Source organism: Peromyscus maniculatus, chromosome 23 (assembly GCF_049852395.1).
Source record: "Peromyscus maniculatus bairdii isolate BWxNUB_F1_BW_parent chromosome 23, HU_Pman_BW_mat_3.1, whole genome shotgun sequence".
NCBI lineage: Eukaryota > Metazoa > Chordata > Mammalia > Rodentia > Cricetidae > Peromyscus > Peromyscus maniculatus.
The window spans coordinates 40,787,759-40,808,296 of record NC_134874.1 but is presented as its reverse complement, the minus strand read 5'-3'; the positions used below and the strand labels follow the sequence as shown (position 1 = coordinate 40,808,296).

Genomic DNA, 20,538 nt, shown 5'->3' with positions numbered 1-20,538 from the left:
TTTTCTCAATCATATCTTCAATGGCAGAAATCCTCTCTTCGACCTCTTGCATCCTGTTGGTTATTCTTGCATCTGAAGTTCTTGTTTGTTTACTCAGATTTTTTATTTCTGGTATTCCCTCTGTTTGTGTCTTCTTTATTTTTTTGTATTTCCCTTTTCAGGTCTTGGACTGTTTCCTTTATTTGTTTCATTGCTTTTTCATGATTGTCTTTCAGTACTTTATTGTTTTCTTCCAGTACTTTATTGTTTTCTTCCAGGATTTTATTGTTTTCTTCCAGGACATTATTGTTTTCTTCCAGGACTTTATTGTTTTCTTCTAATTTGTTTGCCCTTTCCTCTAGTTGTTTACAGCGTTCTCCCCATTTTCTTGTCTTTAGCTCTACACAAGCCTCTACCTTCTTCATGATGTTATTCATAAGGCTGTTTTCCTCTGCTTCTTCTAATTTTTGATGTTCAGGTCTAGATGTTGGAGGCGGGCTAGGTTCTGGTGATGCTGTATTGCTCTTCATTTTGTTGTATGTACTTCTGCCTTGACGTCTGCCCATCTCCTTGTGGTTCATTCTTGGTCTTATCAGCGCACTTGGTTCAGACAAAGCTGACAGATTCAGGAAGTCTCTCTCTCTCTTGTCCAGATGGCAGCTCTCTTGTCCAAATGGGAACTCTGGGGTATGATGGAAGCTCTTATCTGTATGGGAAGTCGGGGGTAGGATGGGAGCTCTCTGGTCCAGAAGGGAAGTCGGTGGCAGGATGGGAACTGGGGGCAGGTCTCTAAGTTTCAGCTGTTTTGTGATTTTATTGAGAATATTTTCTATGCCTTTGACATGGAATTCTTGTAATTGTTCTATGATGAAAATCATAGACTTTCTCTTATCTCCCCAAAACTTACAGGTTCCATTCAACTCTTTAACCAATTGATGACTAATCATGACTGAATAATGTTATTACTCTGCCTTGTCTTCAAGCCTACAACTACTGTTGTCTATATGATCCATTCTATCTCTGAGGCTTTCCCATGAAATTTGTATTTGACTTAATTGTTGAGGCCCACAGAAGTTTCCTAGTGAGACCTGAGCTTTCTATTCTTAGCAAGGCTCCATAAGTCGATGGACTGAACATGTGTGTGGTTACTAGGTGTTTGCAAATGTCTGCACTTGACTGTGAAGTATGCTTTGATCTAGCAAGGGGGAGGATTTTGGCACCACACCTTGGCATTGTTACACAAAGCCCTTCTGAAGAGTCCAAAGGGACCACTGGTTATTAACTCAGGCCCTTCCAAAGCTATCCTTTGTTTCTGTCTTTCTTCTAGTTGGCTAGTCCTCTCTTTCTACCTAATATGTCTTATTCCTTTCTCCTTAAGAGTATCCTGGAAAAGATGGGAATAGGCCCCCACACTTGATGATACTTTCATTTCTGTCATCGTTTCATTTTGTTTTTCTTCTGTATATCCATCTCTTTATCAAATTCCATCTTAATGCCATTATTCAATTTCCTTATTTCTTTCGACATTTGGTGTTTCCTTGGGATTAATTCAGAAGATAGGCATGTGTTCACTGAATTCTTTGAACATAATTTACAATTACTTTGATCACTTTTTTAAATTACAAACTGGTCTATGGCTCAGAATTATTGTTAACTAGTTCCTTTCTCCTAAATCAATCCATTTCTATTCATCTATGTATTACCACATGTCTCGTGGCTTTACCTATGTTACCCTACAAACTTGCTGCTCTAGTGGCCTTCAGCATCTTTGCTGACACTGTCTTTCTTCTCACTGTAACTTTGTTTGGATTTCTTACCTGCTTTAACTTTTCTTGCCATAGTCTAAAGCAAAGCAGTTTCTTTATTAACTGATGGTAGCAACACATATTCACAGCATACAGAAAGACCATCCTACAACACTTCTTCTCTTCTGTCTAATCAAAACAGAAGGTTTTTATTTTAACATAGTAAAATTACATATAACAAAACAGCTACCAAGCAAGAATTAAAATTACAATATCTAGTCTATTTATATTTGGCAATATTAAAGAAAATATTCTATCATCTATCCTATATTTGTGAGTCTAAAGTTTACTTTTTATCATAACCAAGGAAAACTATAATTATAACTATCTATTCTTCAACTCCATTAAGACAACAAATGATATAATATTAGCTAATTAAACAGGAAGTGCATTACAAGCAACTTCAAATTCTAGAAATGACAGAGACATCTGGCTGCCTGGACAATCACTCAAAGCTCTTCTGTAAAATTTGGGCCTAGAGAGGCTGGCAGTCTATTTAGAGAAGCAGGAAATTTGAAGGATTGTTTATCCTATTGGCAAAGTTCACCAGTCACTTATCTCTGTGTCATGCAGAATGTCTGGTAGATTCTCCTGTGAAGCAGGAACCTGAAGGACCATCTCACCTTATTTAAGCAAATTTCGGTGTGCACCTTCTAATGAGTCATGCATGTCAAGTTTATACAACATACTGTTAAGCAGTCCAGGCAAGAGCAGTTTCTTGCCTAAATGGGTAGCCTTTTCCACATTGTAGGAAGACTTCATAATGAGTTTCTTCAATGTCCATCATCCTCTTTGTAGTAATTGTTGCTGCCAGGGGCAGACATGTCTCAATGTTCAGAAAAGTCTACATTCTTAAATCATTTTAAATGCCATATGCTGTAGGTCTTTGAAGGTGTGAAGATTATCTGTCTAATTGAATTATACCATTGTATGTCTCAAAAGCTTAAGTAACATGACTATAAGTTTGACTATTATAGATGACCATTAATTTATTTTCTTTACTATACATTACATTTATGAATGAGCTACATAAACATAATACCCTAAACGAGAATAGAAATATGCATACAGTACAACAAAATTAACTTTAAATTTGCATCAATAAAGTAAATTCCATACTGGTGAAAAATATGTATGATTGACCATTATTTTTTTTTGGATTAAAGTACATTTAATAATCTACTCTCTCCCCATCATTTCTATATCATATCTCCCCTATTTTAGAAAGAGGTTGACTATCATTAACCATTTATAATCAACACAATTAAAATAAAAACAAAATAAACAATATTTTGGGAATTTGGGCATAGCTTTTCATACTACTTCCTGCTGAATGGGAGCCACTGACAATCTTATGGGAGATCCTGAGAAACTTTAGGATTATGGTTAAATCTTGGCTGTAGTAGATTGCAAGACTGCATCATCTCAGCCAGGTGCCTTGAAGCTGCTCTGGATGTTGGATCTTCTGGGACATAGCTCCCATTGGAGACCTCTTATGGGGGTCTTCCTTGATGGAACCATATTAACCTGGAAGGAATCCACAGTTTCTCATCTTCTATGGAAACAAAAGCAGAACCTCTTTTCCAAGGTAACATGGTTCTGACTTAAACCTTGGAATCAAAATATTTCTAAAATATATATGCATTGAATTAATCTAGCCGCCTTTGCAATCAAATGTCTGATAGCAGTTAAAAAATACCAAAAACAAAGCAATAATATACACTCTCCAGACTCTCTCTATATTTTCCATCTTTATATGGCTTATTTTTTTTTACTTTATTTCTTATTTAAGGACTTTCTCTCCCCATTTTCTTCTTTTCTCTGAAGCCTATGTATATTTTTAAACACACTGTAACAAGTTTAGAGATTTTTGTCCATCTGAATTTGTTTTATTATATATCTTTAATCCCTTTCTGACAAGGAGGGTTTTTAAACTGCTAAGCTAGTACTGAAGCAGCAGCCCTGGCTGCTTTCCCCTTGTTGGGCACCAATTACAGATTGAAGCTTCCCAGTCCTTTACAATCCTGCCTGGGCAGCAACTGTTTTTATAAAACAAATACTCAGAGGCTTAATATTAATTACAAACTGTTTGGCTGTTTGGTCTATGGCTTAGGCAAAGTGCTAACTAGTTTTTTTTATCTTTTTTAAAAGATAATTTTAATTCAATTTACATATCAAGAATCCCCCTCTTCTCTCCTCCTGCTCCTTACAGCCTCCTCCTCCCAACCTACTGCCATTCCCTAATACAAGAGGTTAAGGCCTCCCATAGGGAGGTACATTTAGTGGAGTCAGGTCCAAGCCCTTCTCTTCCCCTCAAAGCTATGATGCACAGTGTTCCATCATATAAGTGGTCTCCAAAAGGCCAGCTCATGAACCATGGATGGATTCTGATCCTACTGAAAGGGGATCTCTTATGCAGATCATGCTACACAACTGTCTCCCTATGCAGATGGCTAGTCCAGTACCATGCAGGTTGTACAGCTTTGATCTAAATTTCATGAGTTCCCACTGGTGTGGTTTGGTTGTCTCTGTAGGTTTCCCCATCATGATGTTGATGCCCCTTGTTCATAGAATCCCTCTTCTCTGTCTTTGAATGGAGTACTGGAGCTCATCATGGTGTTTGGCTATAGATGTTTGCATCTGCTTTCATCATTTACTGAAGAAAGGCTCTATGATGACAGTTAGGGTATTCACTAATCTGATTACTGAGGTAAGCTAGTTCAGGCATGCTCTACACTACTGCTTAGAAGTCTAAATTGCGGTCATCCTTGGGGATTCCTGGGAACTTCCCTAGCACCCAGTTTCTTTCTATCTCCTTGATGTCTCCCTTTTTCATGGTATCTCTTTTATTACTCTCCCACTGCATCTCTGTTTCAGCTTGATTATTTCATTCCCTTATGTTCTCCTCCCCCACCCCCTACCCAGGTCTGGGAGCCTGCCCACAGGATTCTTCACTGCTGGCTCCTAACTGGGGCATCAATGGGTGGGGAATCCAAGGGACTGGTTGTGTTCCAACACCTAGGTCCTAGAGGCAGGATTCTGTGTAGGAGAGTCACTCACCTCTTGGTCAAATGAGAGCTAGTGAATTCTGTGTCTCATTAAGCCACTGTGGTTACAGGGGATGTGGGTAGGTTTGGAGTAGGGTATGGGACTGGTAGATTGCAGGGCTCAGTGGAGAGTTTAGTGGGGAGCCTGTTCCCAGGAGTCTTCACTGCTGACCAGCATCTGGGCAGCAATGGGTAGAGGTTCTCAGGGACTGGTTGTGGCCCCCCTTGGTCCTGGAGTCAGGACTCTGGGTGGGAGAAGAGTCACTCACATCTTGGTCCATTGAGAGCTGGCAGATTCTATGTCTCAGAAAGCCAATGGTTTCACAGGGGAATGGATATGTTTGAGTTAAGGCATGTGTCTTGTAGATTGCAGGGTCAGATGGGGGTTTTGGTGGGAGATCCTGCCCATAGTAGTCTTCCCTGCTGTCTAGCAACTGGGGCATCAATGTGTAGGGACTACAGGGGACTGGTTGTGTCCCAGGTCCTAGGTCCTAGAGTCACTTTGATTTCTTATCCTGTGTTTTGTTGTTTTGTACATTACCTTTATGTGTGGTTACTCTGTGATTGATGTAGTTTTTCATGTTACTTATGATTTACAACTAAGAATTGCCCATCTGTGGTTACATCAATGGTTGTGTTTTGTTATTTTTTTAATTTTTATTATCTGTCCCAAAACTATTGGAGATTTTCAGTTTTCATGAAAGCCTGGGATGTACTAGGTTTGAGATGATATTTTCTTCTGTTAGGTTTATGTTCAGGGTTCCAAGCTCTTCTCCCAGTGATTCTCTGGTAGTTGATCAGTGTTTGCAAAAATAATTATCAACAGTCAGCAAACTCTCTATGAAAATAGAGTAGCAGTTGATTTAAAAGCAGTCATTAGACATTTTTTAATTGCCAACCATTTTAGGGGAAAAAAGCATACTCCATTCTCTCTACTCTGACATGTTAGTTATTGTGGGTATAAGTATGAATAAAGGGGAAAAAGAAAAATAAGTTATGATAGGACTAGTTATTAGTAGAACGTTGCTAAGTGGGACAGACTGGAGCAGCACAAATATCATAGTAGAGTAAAAAAATGTGGGATGCAGGAAGAGTTTATAGTTTGGGTTAAAGATAACCTAGATAAAAGAGAGGACAGATTGTACAGTCATATCACGTAGAGTAGTCCCATCTTTCAAGAAACGTAACCACAGAGGTCCTTTAAACCAAGAAAGTCTTTGTTACTAAGATGAAAGAAACAATGTATGGAAATATTCCCAAAAATATGAAATTACAAAAGATTTGAAAAGTTAGAAACAGGGATGCCTTCCTACATTATCCTTGGGTATTCTATAAATAAGGAATATCTGTAGGGGGAAATGACAGTGGAGTTTAGCTCTTGGACAATACAACTAAATGTCCAGAATATTGGGTTATCTCAACACTGGGAGACCCTCTATATTGTTGTCCCCAACTTCAGCATCATGTTCTTCCTGGACCATTCTCCATGATTGTGATATGGGCAGTTGGACCATGATTAACTATATCTTGACAATTTTGTAAATAATGTTTTCTTGCTAATCATTGGCCTTGTTTTGTTGCATTAGATATGAGAACACCAAAGAAAAGGGACATAGCCTTTTCAAGAGCATTGAGGAATATATTTAATCCCTGCGGTAGAGCAATAGAGAATGGAAGATTTCAATTCTTGCCCAAGCCAGCATTCAATCAAGATGCTTCCTCAAGCCAGAGGCTAGGGATGGTGCCTGGCTAGCATATATAAGGATATGGCTTTCATCACTAACACTGCAATTTTTCTTTATTTTTAAACAGATTTTTCTGCTAATCAAGTCAGATTTCAAACTTGTGTTTCTCTGACTCAGGCTCCACAGCACATGTTTACAATTTATTTTCATGTATGTTTTGTGTATTAATGTTGTATCATGAAAGACATATATGCACCTGATTTTTGGTTCTAGTCACTGGGTGGAAGGAATGATAGCATGAACAACCTTTCATTGCCTTTTTCCAAGCATAATGGAAAAGACTTACTCCCTCAATTTCTATGTTAGCCCTTAGTTTCCATTGACAATTCTCATAAAGTTAGGGAAATCACTGCTGTTCCCAATTTTCTGAGAACACTGAATAGGAAAGGATGTTGTTTTTTCCCTGAATTTTCTGAAAATATTCCATCTCTGCTTGCTTGTATGACTTGGCTTTATTCTGTGTTGTAGCTCAGTGGGTAGCATACAACATAATTCTTTTCATGTTTCTGTATTCAGTTCATAAGAATTTTGCTGATAAAATCACTTTAATACCTTTAAGTCACATTTCTACAAAGGTTTCCTTCCCAAGTTTTATTCTGATTTTAATAATGGGGCAGTAGAAGCTTCCAGATTGAATTCTACACTTTCCCCCAGTTTTCTAAGTTTTGGCAATGCCTGTGTAAAACTGGTAAGAATTATCTGTTAAATATATCATAAAATTCCACACTGAATCTTTCTGGAAATTAACTGTTCACTTTTTGTTTTTATTTAGAATTCAATTATTTTTTGGTGTAATATACTTTCTATAACTTACAATTATACTAATTTCTACTCAAAATACTCACAATTCTTCCTGTTGTTTTGATATTTCATTTAAATTATTGAAATTTTATCATTGGTGAATAAAATAACTGTCAGAAGTTTCAGTTTGCATTTTCATCATGTTTTTTTTTCCTTTTTCTCTACAGCTGTGATTCCATTCCTTTCCAGAATATATGACAAACTAAACATCTGCATCTTTCCAAGTGATGCTACATCATTTTTTAAAAAATTTATAGAAAAGACCAAAAAAGATCGGCTTGAAAATACCCAAGAGGTAAAATATGGCACAATTTATTGTAATTCTAAGTCAATGATATCAAAAGATAAACATTTCTTATAGAACACCCTCTTCAGAGAGTGAATTTAGTCTTTTTAATTTGAGTTGTATTGTGCTTAGAACTTCGGCAGTATCTGTGAGCATTGAGATTTTCACTTTTATAACCCAGTTTTTCCTAATAAGAGTTTATATGCTGGACTAAGAGTAAAGATCTTGGCAGAAAAATGCTGACAAAAGGCTGTCAGGGAGTCAGTATCATGTCTGAGGAGGTGCCATTGCTTATTTGTTAGTATTCTGATGATTGGAGCATTTGTGGGTATGTTTGTTTGAAAGAAATTTGCTCACAGAGTGTCACTATTAGGAGTTTTGGATTTGTTGGAATAGGTCTCGCCTTTTTTGAGGAAGTGTGTCAATGTGGAGGCAGTCTTTGAGGTTTCATATATGCTCAAGCCATGCCCAGTGCCTCAGACCACTTCAAGGTGCCTGTCAAGATGTAAGAACTCTCAGCTACCACTCTAGTACCATGTTGCCTATATGCTGCTTTATATCTGACATGACAATAATGGACTAAATCTCTGAACTTTAAGCAATCCACCAGAGTTAAATGTTTTCTTTTATAAAAATTGTTATAGTCACTGTGTCTCTTCACAGCAATAGAAAATCTAAGACCTACTGACAATAACATAAAACCTAGCAATGTGTTCCAGAAACAGCAGTTGTTGAATATGAAATATTGATAAGCAATATGTCACGGAAATGAGATATTGATGTGTAGGACTTATTTCTAAACAAATGCCTAAGAAAGGAGAAGAAACTCATAACCATTCAGGCACAAATCTGTCCTCAGTAGCTATAGATGGTTATAATGAGGGAAAGCCATGAGACATGTTGTTAGACTTATTTTTTTTTAAATTTTTCATGACAAGTTTTCTCTGATTAGCCCTGACTTTCCTGGAACTCATTTTATAGACCAGGCTGGACTCAAACTCATAGATCCACCTGCTTCCCAAGTGCTGGGATTAAAGGTGTGTGCCATCACCACTGGGCTCATTTATAAACATTTTGTTCCCCAAAACTGATGGATCAGTGTTTTGTGTTACTAGTAATTCAGGTAACATTAGGTGACTTCTTATGTAAAACATTTCCTCACAAGAGAGTTTAACTTCTTTGATTCATACTTATTTTTGACGAGCCAAACCACTTTCTGCTTTTGAAATTTCTGTCTCCTTTTCAGCACCGAGTGGATTTTCTTCAGCTGATGATGAACTCCCAGAATTCCAAAGACATGGAGTCTTATAAATGTAACTAAGGATAATTTAGGGTCAAAGGGGAATGAACAGGGGGAAGGGCTTCTTCTTGAAATGTAAAGGTGTCATTCAAGTAGAGAAAGACTGTCAAGCTATGTTATATGAAGCAGCCTAAGGAACTTTCTAAAATCCTGGAGGATATGCATACAGGAAACATCAAGGTTATTTAAACTTCCATCTAAGACAGGGAAGCTACACCCATGAAATATAATAAACATGGCTGCCTAACTAAGACTTGAATTGCAACAATAACAGCTGACCTTCCAACACAGATGGAGAAAATGTCATGAGAACCCATCCTTAGATGGTAGTTCAGAATAACTGAGAGAGAGATAATTAGTCTTCCCAAGTGATGAGTCCCTGAATGTTTATTCAATTCTAAATGGTCAAGCCAGAAACAAGTACAAGTAGACAAAAGTGAATAGACTGAGAAGGTTGTATTTATGCTTGTTTATCAGTATATGAAATAAAAATGGTTAAAGAAGAGGTCCTAAATTTGAGAGTGAGTGGAGAGGTGGCATGGGAGGGGTAAGAAGAAGGAGAGAAAGAAGGAAATGAAATAATTATAAATTGATTCAAATTTTTTAAATCTGAAGTTCTGTTATGAGCATTGAATTTTACACTCCAAGAGTCCTCAGTGATGAGTGGGTTACCTACATTGATCAAATGCTGATTCTCAGCCTCAGGTAGGGCCACTGAATCAGAACCTCTACTTGCAAATCAGTGTCCAGAGCACCCAATCAGGAAGCACAGTGTCCAAATAGCAACTTTCACTGTGGTTTATTTACTGGAAGTGTGTTCACCAGCTTATGGGACTGTGGAAAATTATTTTTCCTTTCACACTAACATAGTACATTAAAGAAGAAAAATCACAGTGTTTATAATATATTTCTTCTGCATTATTTTACTCACTGTGACTGGGTTTAATATTTCAGAGTAAAGCTTCTTTCTATTCATTGGTACTATAATGTATGCTTTGAAAATTTTAAATAATGAATTCCATTATTAATCCCACATTTGAAGTCAATGCCCAATTTTTTCTTATTTTCTTTTATTAAACAATTTTTAAATTTGAATATATTTTGATCATATTCTTCCCTTCCCAAAGGCCTCCTGAATACTCCACCCTGTGAACTTTAAGTTCCAAAAACTATCAAAAGCCCAATTAAAAAAAAAGCCTAATACAAAAGGAAAATTTACGCAAAACCAAGAAAACAAAATAAAACAATACTAAAACCAATTACTCATTATTTTTTTAAAGGAACAAAATAAAATGCATTAACATAAATAACTAATGAATCAAAATTAGTGAAGACAAATTAACAGAAGAAAAAATTGCAAGGGAAGATACAAGAATCAGAGACCCCGCTCATTTGCACACTCAGGGATCCCATAAATACACTGAACTGGAGTTGCAATATACACACAGAGGACCTGCTAGAGACATGTGCCCGCCTTATGCATGCTTCCTCCGTCTCTGTGAGTTCATGTGATAGTTCATCATGTACATTTGGTGGGCCCTGAATTCTTCGTATTGTGGGTATTCTCATGTTGACGGGCTATTATATTCATCTTGACACCTCTTCTATGGTATTCCCTGGGCTCTGAGGAGAGGGATTTGGTAGAGACAACCCATTTAGGATTGAATGTTCCAAAGGCGCAGATCTCTGAGTTTCAAGCTAGCCAGGGATGCAGGGACACCTTGTCTCAAAAAAACACCTTAGGTTCTCACTCTTTGATTAATATATGGTTGTGGTTCTGGACATTTGTTCCCTTATGCTGCAGCAGGAAGCTTCTCTGATGATGGCTGAGCAAGGCACTTCTCTACAATTATAGCAGAATACCATCAGGAGTCATTTGATCTCTACATTTCTTTTTTTATACCACTATTATTTGTTTTTGCCCTTGACCTCTGGGATATCTAGTATTAGGTTGTAGATCATCTAAGCAGCACCAAGTCTTGGTTGCTTTTCATAGAGTAGATCCTAGTTCACATTAGTTATTGGTTGGTTACTCCCACATGTATTGTGCCACCATTGCCCTTCTTATCTTGCTGCAGTATACCATTGTAGATAAAGTGCAGTGCATCCTCCTTCACCAAAGATGGTAGAACAAAGCAGGTGTAGGCTCTGTGTAGTCACCAGCTTTTATCATTAAATGTCTAATTTTATCATAAAATGTCTAATTTAATTTTAGCTCTTTCTGATCTGGAGATCCTTGCCCAATCAATCACATTTTTTTTGCTGGCTATGAGACAACAAGCACCACTCTTACATTTATTACATATTTACTGGCAACTCACCCCAATGTTCAGGAGAAACTCCAGCATGAGATTGATGCAGTCCTGCCCAATAAGGTGAGTGGATGGTGCTGGGAGCCACAGGGAAAATGTCAAACCTCAACAAGAAACACTAATTCCACACTTGCTTTTCGAATTATAGTAAATACAGTAAGAATTATTTCTTTGAGCAATAGTCACTGAAAAATCTAAGACAAAGCAAAAATTATGTGTAGAGAAAATCTAACCTTAGTAATTTTGTACTGACCCTGTCATAAGCACTATCTCTAACTACAATGACACAGTCCAAAAATGCATAAAATCTCTTTAGATTTTAGGAATAAGCAAGTGTCAGTGAAGTGTCTTCTTTAAACTTAAATGGGTGTTGTGCCTGCATGTATATCTGTGTGCCATGTGCATATATGAAACATGAGGAAGCCAGAAGAGGATCTCAGATTCTCTAAATTTAGATTTGCAGGAAATGTGCTCACCATGTGGGTATTGGGAACTGACCCTGGTCCTCTGAAAGAACAAAAAGTGCTCTTATCCACTGAGGCATACCCCTAGAACTTAAACAGTGGATCTGACAGCTGTATTATTACTAAAAATGCATTGGAATGACTGCTGTCAATGGGGCCTTGCATATCTCTGCTAGGCAGGCTAATTCAATTATCTTTTTTTATTATTCCTCTCTTGAACTACATAATTAGATTTAAACAAAGCACATCATGGCAGCTTCCAACCTAAACTGTTCACCTTTATATTACACTAGATTTAGTGTCACACAATGTGACAGCCACACATCAAATACACTATCTTTTTATGTATGTCCAATACTGGATGCAATGGGTTGTGAGGTACCAGAAATCTGGGATTGGCTGGGTTGTTAATGAAGTACATACGAAGCATCTTCAGACCTCATACTCACCCCCTCTTCTTATTTCATTCTGTGACTATGACAAATGTCATGATCCAAAACAATTATGGGGAGGAAAGCATTTACTTCAGCTTACATTTTCCCATGACAGACTATCACAGAGAACAGTCAATGCAGGAACCAAAGACAGGAACATGTAAGCAGGACTTCCTGCCACTCTACACAGCACTTCTTCTGACCAAGGTACTTATAGTCAAAGAAGCACAGCAGGGACTATGGAGGATACTTGCTGCTCTCTGGCCCCTCACTGACCTATTATTATCTAGATGTTCTCATGCAGCTCAAGGTTATCCAGTCAGGAAAGAATACTACCTGCAAATTGCTGGAACCTACTCCATCAATGAGTAGTCAGGACAAAAACTCTCCTAGACACATTCACAAAACAATCTAATCTAGTAACCCCTAGTCTTTCAATTTAGACCTCTTTCCCAAGTGACTCTAGCATGTGGGATGTTGAAAGTTAAAGATTTATAAGAACAACATATGAAGTAACAAGGGAAATATTCTTTTAGAAACTGAGCATGGATTGAATGGACCTCTCACTAGAATAGAAATTGTTTGCTCAATTAGTCTCAATTTTTAGGCTATTTAACCATAATGTGTTTCAAATGGAAAAGATCCTACTGAGGTTAGTCACTGAAATTTCATATACTATTCTTGTTGAATAGGACATTCATCTTCAAATTGAACATCTATAGTATTATTAAATTTAGACATAGGATTTAAACTGTGAGTTGTACTCTGAAAGGATTGCTATGGAGTTTTAAGAAGGAACTTAATGTTCCCCACATTATATTTTTTCAGTCTGGATGAGTGGTCTACTTATATTAAGTTTTGACACCCTCAACAGCTAATTTATGTTAAATGAGATGGACATAATATGCTGTTCATTATTACTGAAGGAAAACAGTACAAAGAAAAACTGAAGATTTTGAACCTAAATGTAAGCTTATGTAAATGTCCTTCCATGTTCACTTCACCATGTATTTCAGTGGACTTTTAGTATGTCAACACCTTGGACTGTGTTCAAGAGCACTTATCAATGGTAAATCCACTCATTAATCTGGGTTTAATATGGAGTTTCTAAAAACCTAATAGTAATGTATAGATTGACTTGAAAGTTAGTTTTAAAATCAAACCAGCAAAGTGTCTTTTTAATCTTCCCAGGCACCTGCCACATATGAAACCCTGTTAGAGATGGAATACCTGGACATGGTGGTGAATGAAACTATGAGATTATACCCAGTTGCTACCAGGGTTAACAGACTCAGTAAGAAAGATGCTGAAATCAATGGTGTGCTCATTAGCAAAGGGACAGTGGTGGTCATACCTGTCTTTGTTCTTCACCGAGATCCAAAATACTGGCCAGATCCTGAGGAGTTCCGTCCTGAAAGGTACAAGGACACTGAGAAGGGGAATATACACAGAACCAGACTTCTTTATTTATGTTAAGATGTCTTTACTATAATCACATAAGTATGAATTTATATTATTGCATGTATATATGATTTTAGAATATATGTAGTACAATTTGATAATTATTGTAAAAACTACAGACATTTTAATTGACCAACAAATGACAGTTCTATATTTAGTAATTTTGTTTTAGAGTCTTACACCTGTCTTAGTCAGGGTTTTTAATGTTGTGAAGAGATACTTTCACCACGGCAACTCTTATAAAGGAAAACGTTTATTTGGGGCTGGCTTACAGCTCAGAGGTTTAGTCCATTATCATCATGGAGGGAAGCATGGCAGCATGCAGTCAGACATGTGGCTGGGAAAGTAGCTGAGAGTTCTACATACAGATCAGCAGGCAGCAGGGAGATAAGATTGAGACACTTCATTTGGCTTGAGATCCTGAGACCTCAAAGCCCACTACCAGTGACCACTTAACCACAAAAGGCCAGACCTCCCAACAGTATCAGTCTTTATGAGCCTATGGGGCCATTTTCTTTCAAACTATCACAAAACCTTAATAAAAATTCCATTCGTATTATGACATCATTGGATATATGTTGAAGTGTGTTGGGATTAAGAAATTAGAAAAACATCGGTTTTCTCTTGTCTTTATAATTGCTGATTACTTTCTGTAACCTATAAATGGTATTTTACGACAAATGCTCGTGTGTGTGTGTGTGTGTGTGTGTGTGTGTGTGTGTGTGTGTGTGCCTGTGACAAAGAGAGCAGGTACCAATTACCATGATTAGAAAATCACTTATATCTTTCTTAGGGTATTAGGTTCCTATTTCCTTGATGCTGTCCATATTGTCACAAGAAATCTCTGGACACATCCTCAAATATAGGCATAATTTCCCAAACAACCCATTTTATTAGGCACTGGTATATGTAGAAGGTGCAGAAAGCCTGCTCTTAGATGATTTAAGCTGCATCATTGAGGATGAATTCTAATATAAGTCATCTTAGTCTTATTTCTGTCTGTTTTGTGAAGGAAACTCTCTCACTCTCATCCAGTGGGTGACTCCTCCAAAGTCAAGTCATCTACTGATAAGAGAGTTGATATTTACATCCTTCTTGAATCTGAATCAGGATATTCTGTTATTGGAAAGTAATAAGCAGACTGTGGGATTTGTATGTAACATGGAAATAATTGTTAGGTTGCCATAGTTACCTCACTAAGAAAAATACGGGATCTTATTTTATCTTATTTTGTTTAAGTTTCAAGATTATTATTTGGAATAACATTTCTTCATTCACTTTTCTCCCTCAAAATTCTCCTATAGATCCCTCCCCACACTTCAAGTGCATTGCCTCCTTTTTTCCCCAGTTGTTATTTAGGTGCTCACATACACCTGTGTGGATATACTTATATATTCCTATAAATAACCTGTCCATTCCATGTCATGCTACTCATGTAAAAATTATGTACACTATAGATGCAGTTGAATCAGGAGGCCAAGAATTTAGACAAATAGTAGTATCTTTTATGAAGTTCTCAATGCCCAATACCTTATATTCTTTGCATGTGTCTCTGATGTTGGCAGATGGTCTATGTATAGTACTTATTAGAGGAGTACAATGGAGTCACCTAACTCCTCTTTTCTAGTTAGGTGAATTCTATATCCTTACACGTAGCCACCAATTCCACCTCCTTTAGCTTAATGACCAAAAATGGGCACATTATTCATTGTGCATTTCTATTGTTGGTCCAGCTTTCAATCAAATAATATAGACTAAATGGACATCAGTGACTAGACCAGGGAGGAGGAATGCAAAAGTTAAAAATACTGAGGTTATAATCAAATGCTATATATCAGATGTCTACAGACGAATGCTAATGTTTAACATCTGTCTGTGTGTATGTGTATGTGTATTTGTGTGTTTAAAATCTTCCTCAACAGGATGTTATCAAGTTCACCTTGCACACATGTATGAGTACAATTTACAATGAACTCCATTGTTGTCCTCTAACATAGCGTAAAATTATTTCTCAACCTTCCCTAATACTTAATAACTTTCGGAGAATAGATAGTTATTAGTCTTCTAGAATGTTTCCAGAATCAGCATTTTTATTTAAATAATTATTTGAGAAATCAAATTCTAATTGGACATGGGTCTGTACTTTCAGTAGTTTTTTTTCCCATAATGGAGACAAAACTCTGAGAAAACAGAGTAGAGAAGCAGCATGTGTCCTTGCAAACCACTTCGGTTGATAACTCTTGGAGGAGGGAGAGACAGTCAAAGATTTTGTGAAAAGGGATTAATGAGGGAAATGGGAGGCTGGAGAGGAAGAGCAGGAAAGATATTAAAAATATTAGGATGAGTAGAGTGAAAAAAGGACAGAAAGAAACAAGAGGATGTTGACGAGAGAATGGAATAGAAACATTTCATTTGTAACATACATCTTCTATTTCCCCAATGAGCAAATACATAACTCAAGTGTCAGGGCAATTTCTTCCTTGTCCTTCACTTGCACTTTGTAATGTTTACACACTGGGAGCACATGACATTCTTAATATTTTTAACTTTAAAAACACATTAATTTGAATGAGCATTAACCACACATCATCGTATAACTTTGGGAGCTCCTTTAATATAAATTTGTACAAAGAACTTTAACTTCCAAATCTCATAATGAATCAACTCACCCTGATTGCAATAGTGAACCCACTGAAGTGCCCTGTATGATTCTGGCTGAGGACTGTAGGTGAAAACTGTAAACATGTCACTCTTGTACACTTCATGTTTCATTATTTGTATTCTTGTTCAATTGTGACACCAGGTTCAGCAAGGAGAATAAAGATAGAATCAATCCTTATACATACCTGCCTTTTGGATATGGTCCTAGAAACTGCATTGGCATGAGGTTTGCTCTCATTAACATGAAACTTGCAATTGTCAAAGTCCTGCAGAACTTTTCCCTGAGACCTTGTGAAGAAACAGAGGTAGGCAGAACATAACTATTTAACATGTTTTTGTTTTTTATTCATTGGCATTTTCATAAACTTGCATATATATATATATATATGGAATATATTGATTATCTTTTAATTAATGTTTTCTCTGTCAAAAGATCTATAAAGTCATGCTTGAGCCCTAGGGCCTTTGAGTTCTGGAACAGTTAGTCTGTGTCTAAGTGCAAATGTTAAGCTCAATGTAGAGTCAATGAAGATTTTTTTATGATTATGTATAGTATCATTGAATTTGAGAATCTTTCTTGTTCAATAATATATACATTTTAAAAATAATAGTCTTTTCAAAGCATTTTCATACTGGTATATAACATATATGGAAAATATTATGTGCTTTTTATTTGTTATTCTCTCCTAAAATACATCCTGACCACAGCCTCCTCTCTCCTTCCTCCCATCCTCCCAGTGCCCCATTTCCACCTCCCCGACCTCCCATGTCTACTGCTCTTCCACTTTCCAGCAGAAAAGAGCAGGCCTCCCAGGCATATTAACCAAACATGGCATATCAAGATGACATGAGACTAGCCATAAAAGCTCATATCTAGGCTGGGTGAGACAACTTAGTAGGAGGAAAAGGGTCCTATGAGTAGGCAAAAGAGGCAGGACAACCCTACTCCCACTATTAGGAGTCCTACAAAAACACCAAGCTAAACAACCACAGCATGTATGTAATAGGCCCTGCATAGACCCATGCAGACTCCATGATTGCTACTTTAGTCTCAGAGCTCAAATGTGTTTTGTGCAGATTCTGTGGAAATTTTTGGTAGCTTCAACCCCTCTGGCTCCTAAAATCATGGAACAGATTTTTAAAGTGTGTTTCAGTTTATGTACATGTTTTGTGTCCAAGAGTTGTAACTATCATCTTAGGATACCTGTGTCATCTCACAGTGTCAAAAATCCTTCACCCACCAGAGGGTCTTTAGACATTTCACAGTGGTTTCCATTTATAGCCACAGACAAAAGTCACTGCATTAAATCATTATTCATGGATATGAAGGACTCCTTTGTTTGGTCATTTTTATACATGTCCTCACACTTTAGGAACTCAGTGCTAGACCAGTGGGCATCCACTTATATTCTTATAAATTGATGAGTTTCTTCCCTTCTTTATTCATCATTATATTTTATCCTTCAAGTTCATATCAATCAAGTCCTCTCCAATCCAAGAACCTTCACTAGATTTTCTCAGTGCATTTTACTCCTGTCTTCTAGATATGGTATCTTCAGGCTGCCACTGCCTCCCAACCCTCAAACCCATGAACTACCCATATGTACTTGCTGCTGTTATTTTCTCTTTATTCATTAAAGCATCCCCTAATTTTATTCTTTCCAAAAGTTAAAATGGTGCCTTGGAGGACCTTTGTATATTAAATCTCTCAATAAATACATTAAATATTATAAACTATTCTAAATACTAAAAACAAATCATTTTAATAGATGTATTTCTTTATGTATACTTTTATACATTGTTATTAATTCTTGGTAAATTCATATTATATATTTTGATCACATTCACCATTACTACAATTTATCCCAGATCCATCCCCACCTCACCTCACACTCAGTATGATCTCTCTCCATTTTTCTCTCAAATTTTTAAGTCAATCAAGTCCACTTTCTGTTGGATGGCTGCTCTAATGTGTGTGACCTGGCCTGGAATCTGGTTGATTTAATTGATGTAACAGCCTAATAAAGAAAACAGACAACCTTTCATAGCAACTATCAAACATCAAAGCTTTTCAGCCATGGGTGAGACTATAATTCTTTCCACACAGACACACACCATTTAGTTTGAGTTTGCACATGTCATATGTCTTGTACAAACTTTCACATTTTTGTAAGTATATATATGCATCTGCCCTGTTCTTTCTGGAAAATACTGTTTCCTTGAAGTCAATGACCATGTGTAGTCTTACTAATTCTCAGCCTTCTTCTGTGTGTACTTTTAATATAAGGTGTTACTTTTAGAAACATGTTAGAAAGGTCTCATCTGAAGAACTTAAGAATATCTTGTCATTAACTTAAATGATTCAATGTCCAACAAGTTTAATTTTATGACTTTTGTACTAAATATTACCCAAATATGAGTATGTTTTCCTCAAGAGAGAAGAATATTATGTGGTCATTTTCTACTCAATGACTTTATGTCAGCTGTCTTCCTACTCCACATGTGAATAGAGTTGAGTGGCTTGTTTTGATGATATGCAACCTTCAGGCATCTGGCAATCTTTGACACACTCTAGTTACCTATCAAATGGCCTTTCTCAAACTACAAGGCTACCTGTTGGCTCATTCTTCTGCTGATACAAGATTATTACTCTGTTGTATGGCACTCTCTTCAATAAACTGACAAGAATATCATTTAAGAATATTAGTCAAAATGAGTGTTAATCACCTTTTGCACCATTTTGGAATTTCAGCAGAGATACACAGGATTAATGCCATAGTGGTACCCAAAGGCATTCCATCTATCATGAACTCACATGTACAAGATTGGAAAGTAAATGCATTGTTCCAAAGTCAATGTATGGCAGTAGTATTTATAATGTACCAAACTTACATGTGGTTTTCTTTCCAGTTTTACTAAATGAACATTAACTTAATATAACCTTTTAAAATGTGCTTGCTATGTGTCCACAAATGTGCTTTACAAAGTTCAAACTTCCAATTTTCAGTTAAACTTTAGAACAATAAGGAAGACAACCATCACAATTTTGTCTTAGACCATTTACAGATTTGGTGCTCAATATATTTGTTGAAGCATGAATAGATTGAAAATTCTATGTTTTCATCTTCCATAGAAGCAATTCAAGATGTTTGTTGTCTGTCTTAGTTGGAGTTTCTTTTTTATGAAGAGACACCATGACCATGGCAACCCCTATAAAGGAAAACATTTTTATTTTGGTGACAACTTACAGTTTTTGAGGTTTAGTCCATTATCTTCCTGACAGGGAGCTCATTGGTCTTCAGGCAGACATGGTGCTGGGGAATTATTTATCTTTATTCATAGACAACAGGGAGTTGCCTGAGACACTGGGCGTGTGTTGAGCATATGAGAACACAATGCCTAACTCCATAGTGACATACTTCCTCTAAGACCACACCTACTCCAAAGGCCACATCTCCTAACAGTGCCACCATTTGGGGGGACCATTTTCTTTTAAAATACCATAGTATTAAATGTCATTTATTCACTAATAAATATAGATTAATTTATTTCTAGAAGGCAGTTCATTTTGTTCAAGATGGTACAGAACATGCTATGTAGCTAAGCATGCTGTAATCTTGTTCCTTCCCCCTCTAACTTCTGAATGCTATGGTCACAGCTATGTGACAACAAATGAAAAAGCTATTACTGTTTTTAATATATTGGTTCTACCAGCCTACTTTGAATTTGATGATTCATTTATCTTACTAGTCTCTTTATTCAACTATTTCAGGTTTACTTGAAATTAGGTAAGAAAATGACTCATACTGCAGAAAAGCCTATTGTCCTGAAGCTTATATCAAGAAATGGAGCCATAAATGAAGGTTGATTTTATCTCAAGTTCTGTTATGTTCTTCAAAATGTGCATTCTAAGTACATGGATTTTAATTTATTACTGAAGAAAATCTACATTAATATGTATTTAATCTACCATGTTTCATGATAGAGTCATCAATTATTCTTCATTGTCTTGATAGGGTCTCAATTATTGTGTATGGAAGGAAAATTACTATTTAAAAATTTTGATGTTCTCTCATAACAAAATTTGCCCATTTTCCCAAAGATAGGACAATATGTTTACTTTCAATGCTTATAAAATATTTCTCATTAATTTTGACAATATTGTTTCCAACATAGAATCTTTACTTTTCTATTCGTGCCTGGGCATTCCACTGACAATTATTCTTTGCACTTTGATGAGTTA

General features: G+C 36.6%; 1 protein-coding gene across 1 annotated transcript in view; it reads left to right on the top strand.

Moving 5' to 3' along the window:
• The window catches only part of LOC102919158 (cytochrome P450 3A4-like), a 46,830-nt gene extending 26,526 nt beyond the window's left edge, over positions 1–20,304 (top strand). Inside the window, 7 exon segments of the mRNA XM_076560640.1 lie at positions 7,545–7,672; positions 8,910–8,976; positions 11,179–11,217; positions 11,220–11,338; positions 13,365–13,591; positions 16,438–16,600; positions 20,068–20,304. Coding sequence (XP_076416755.1) covers positions 7,545–7,672; positions 8,910–8,976; positions 11,179–11,217; positions 11,220–11,338; positions 13,365–13,591; positions 16,438–16,600; positions 20,068–20,163 — 839 coding nt within the window. The 3' untranslated portion in view covers positions 20,164–20,304.
• Positions 20,305–20,538: the final 234 nt, after the last annotated feature.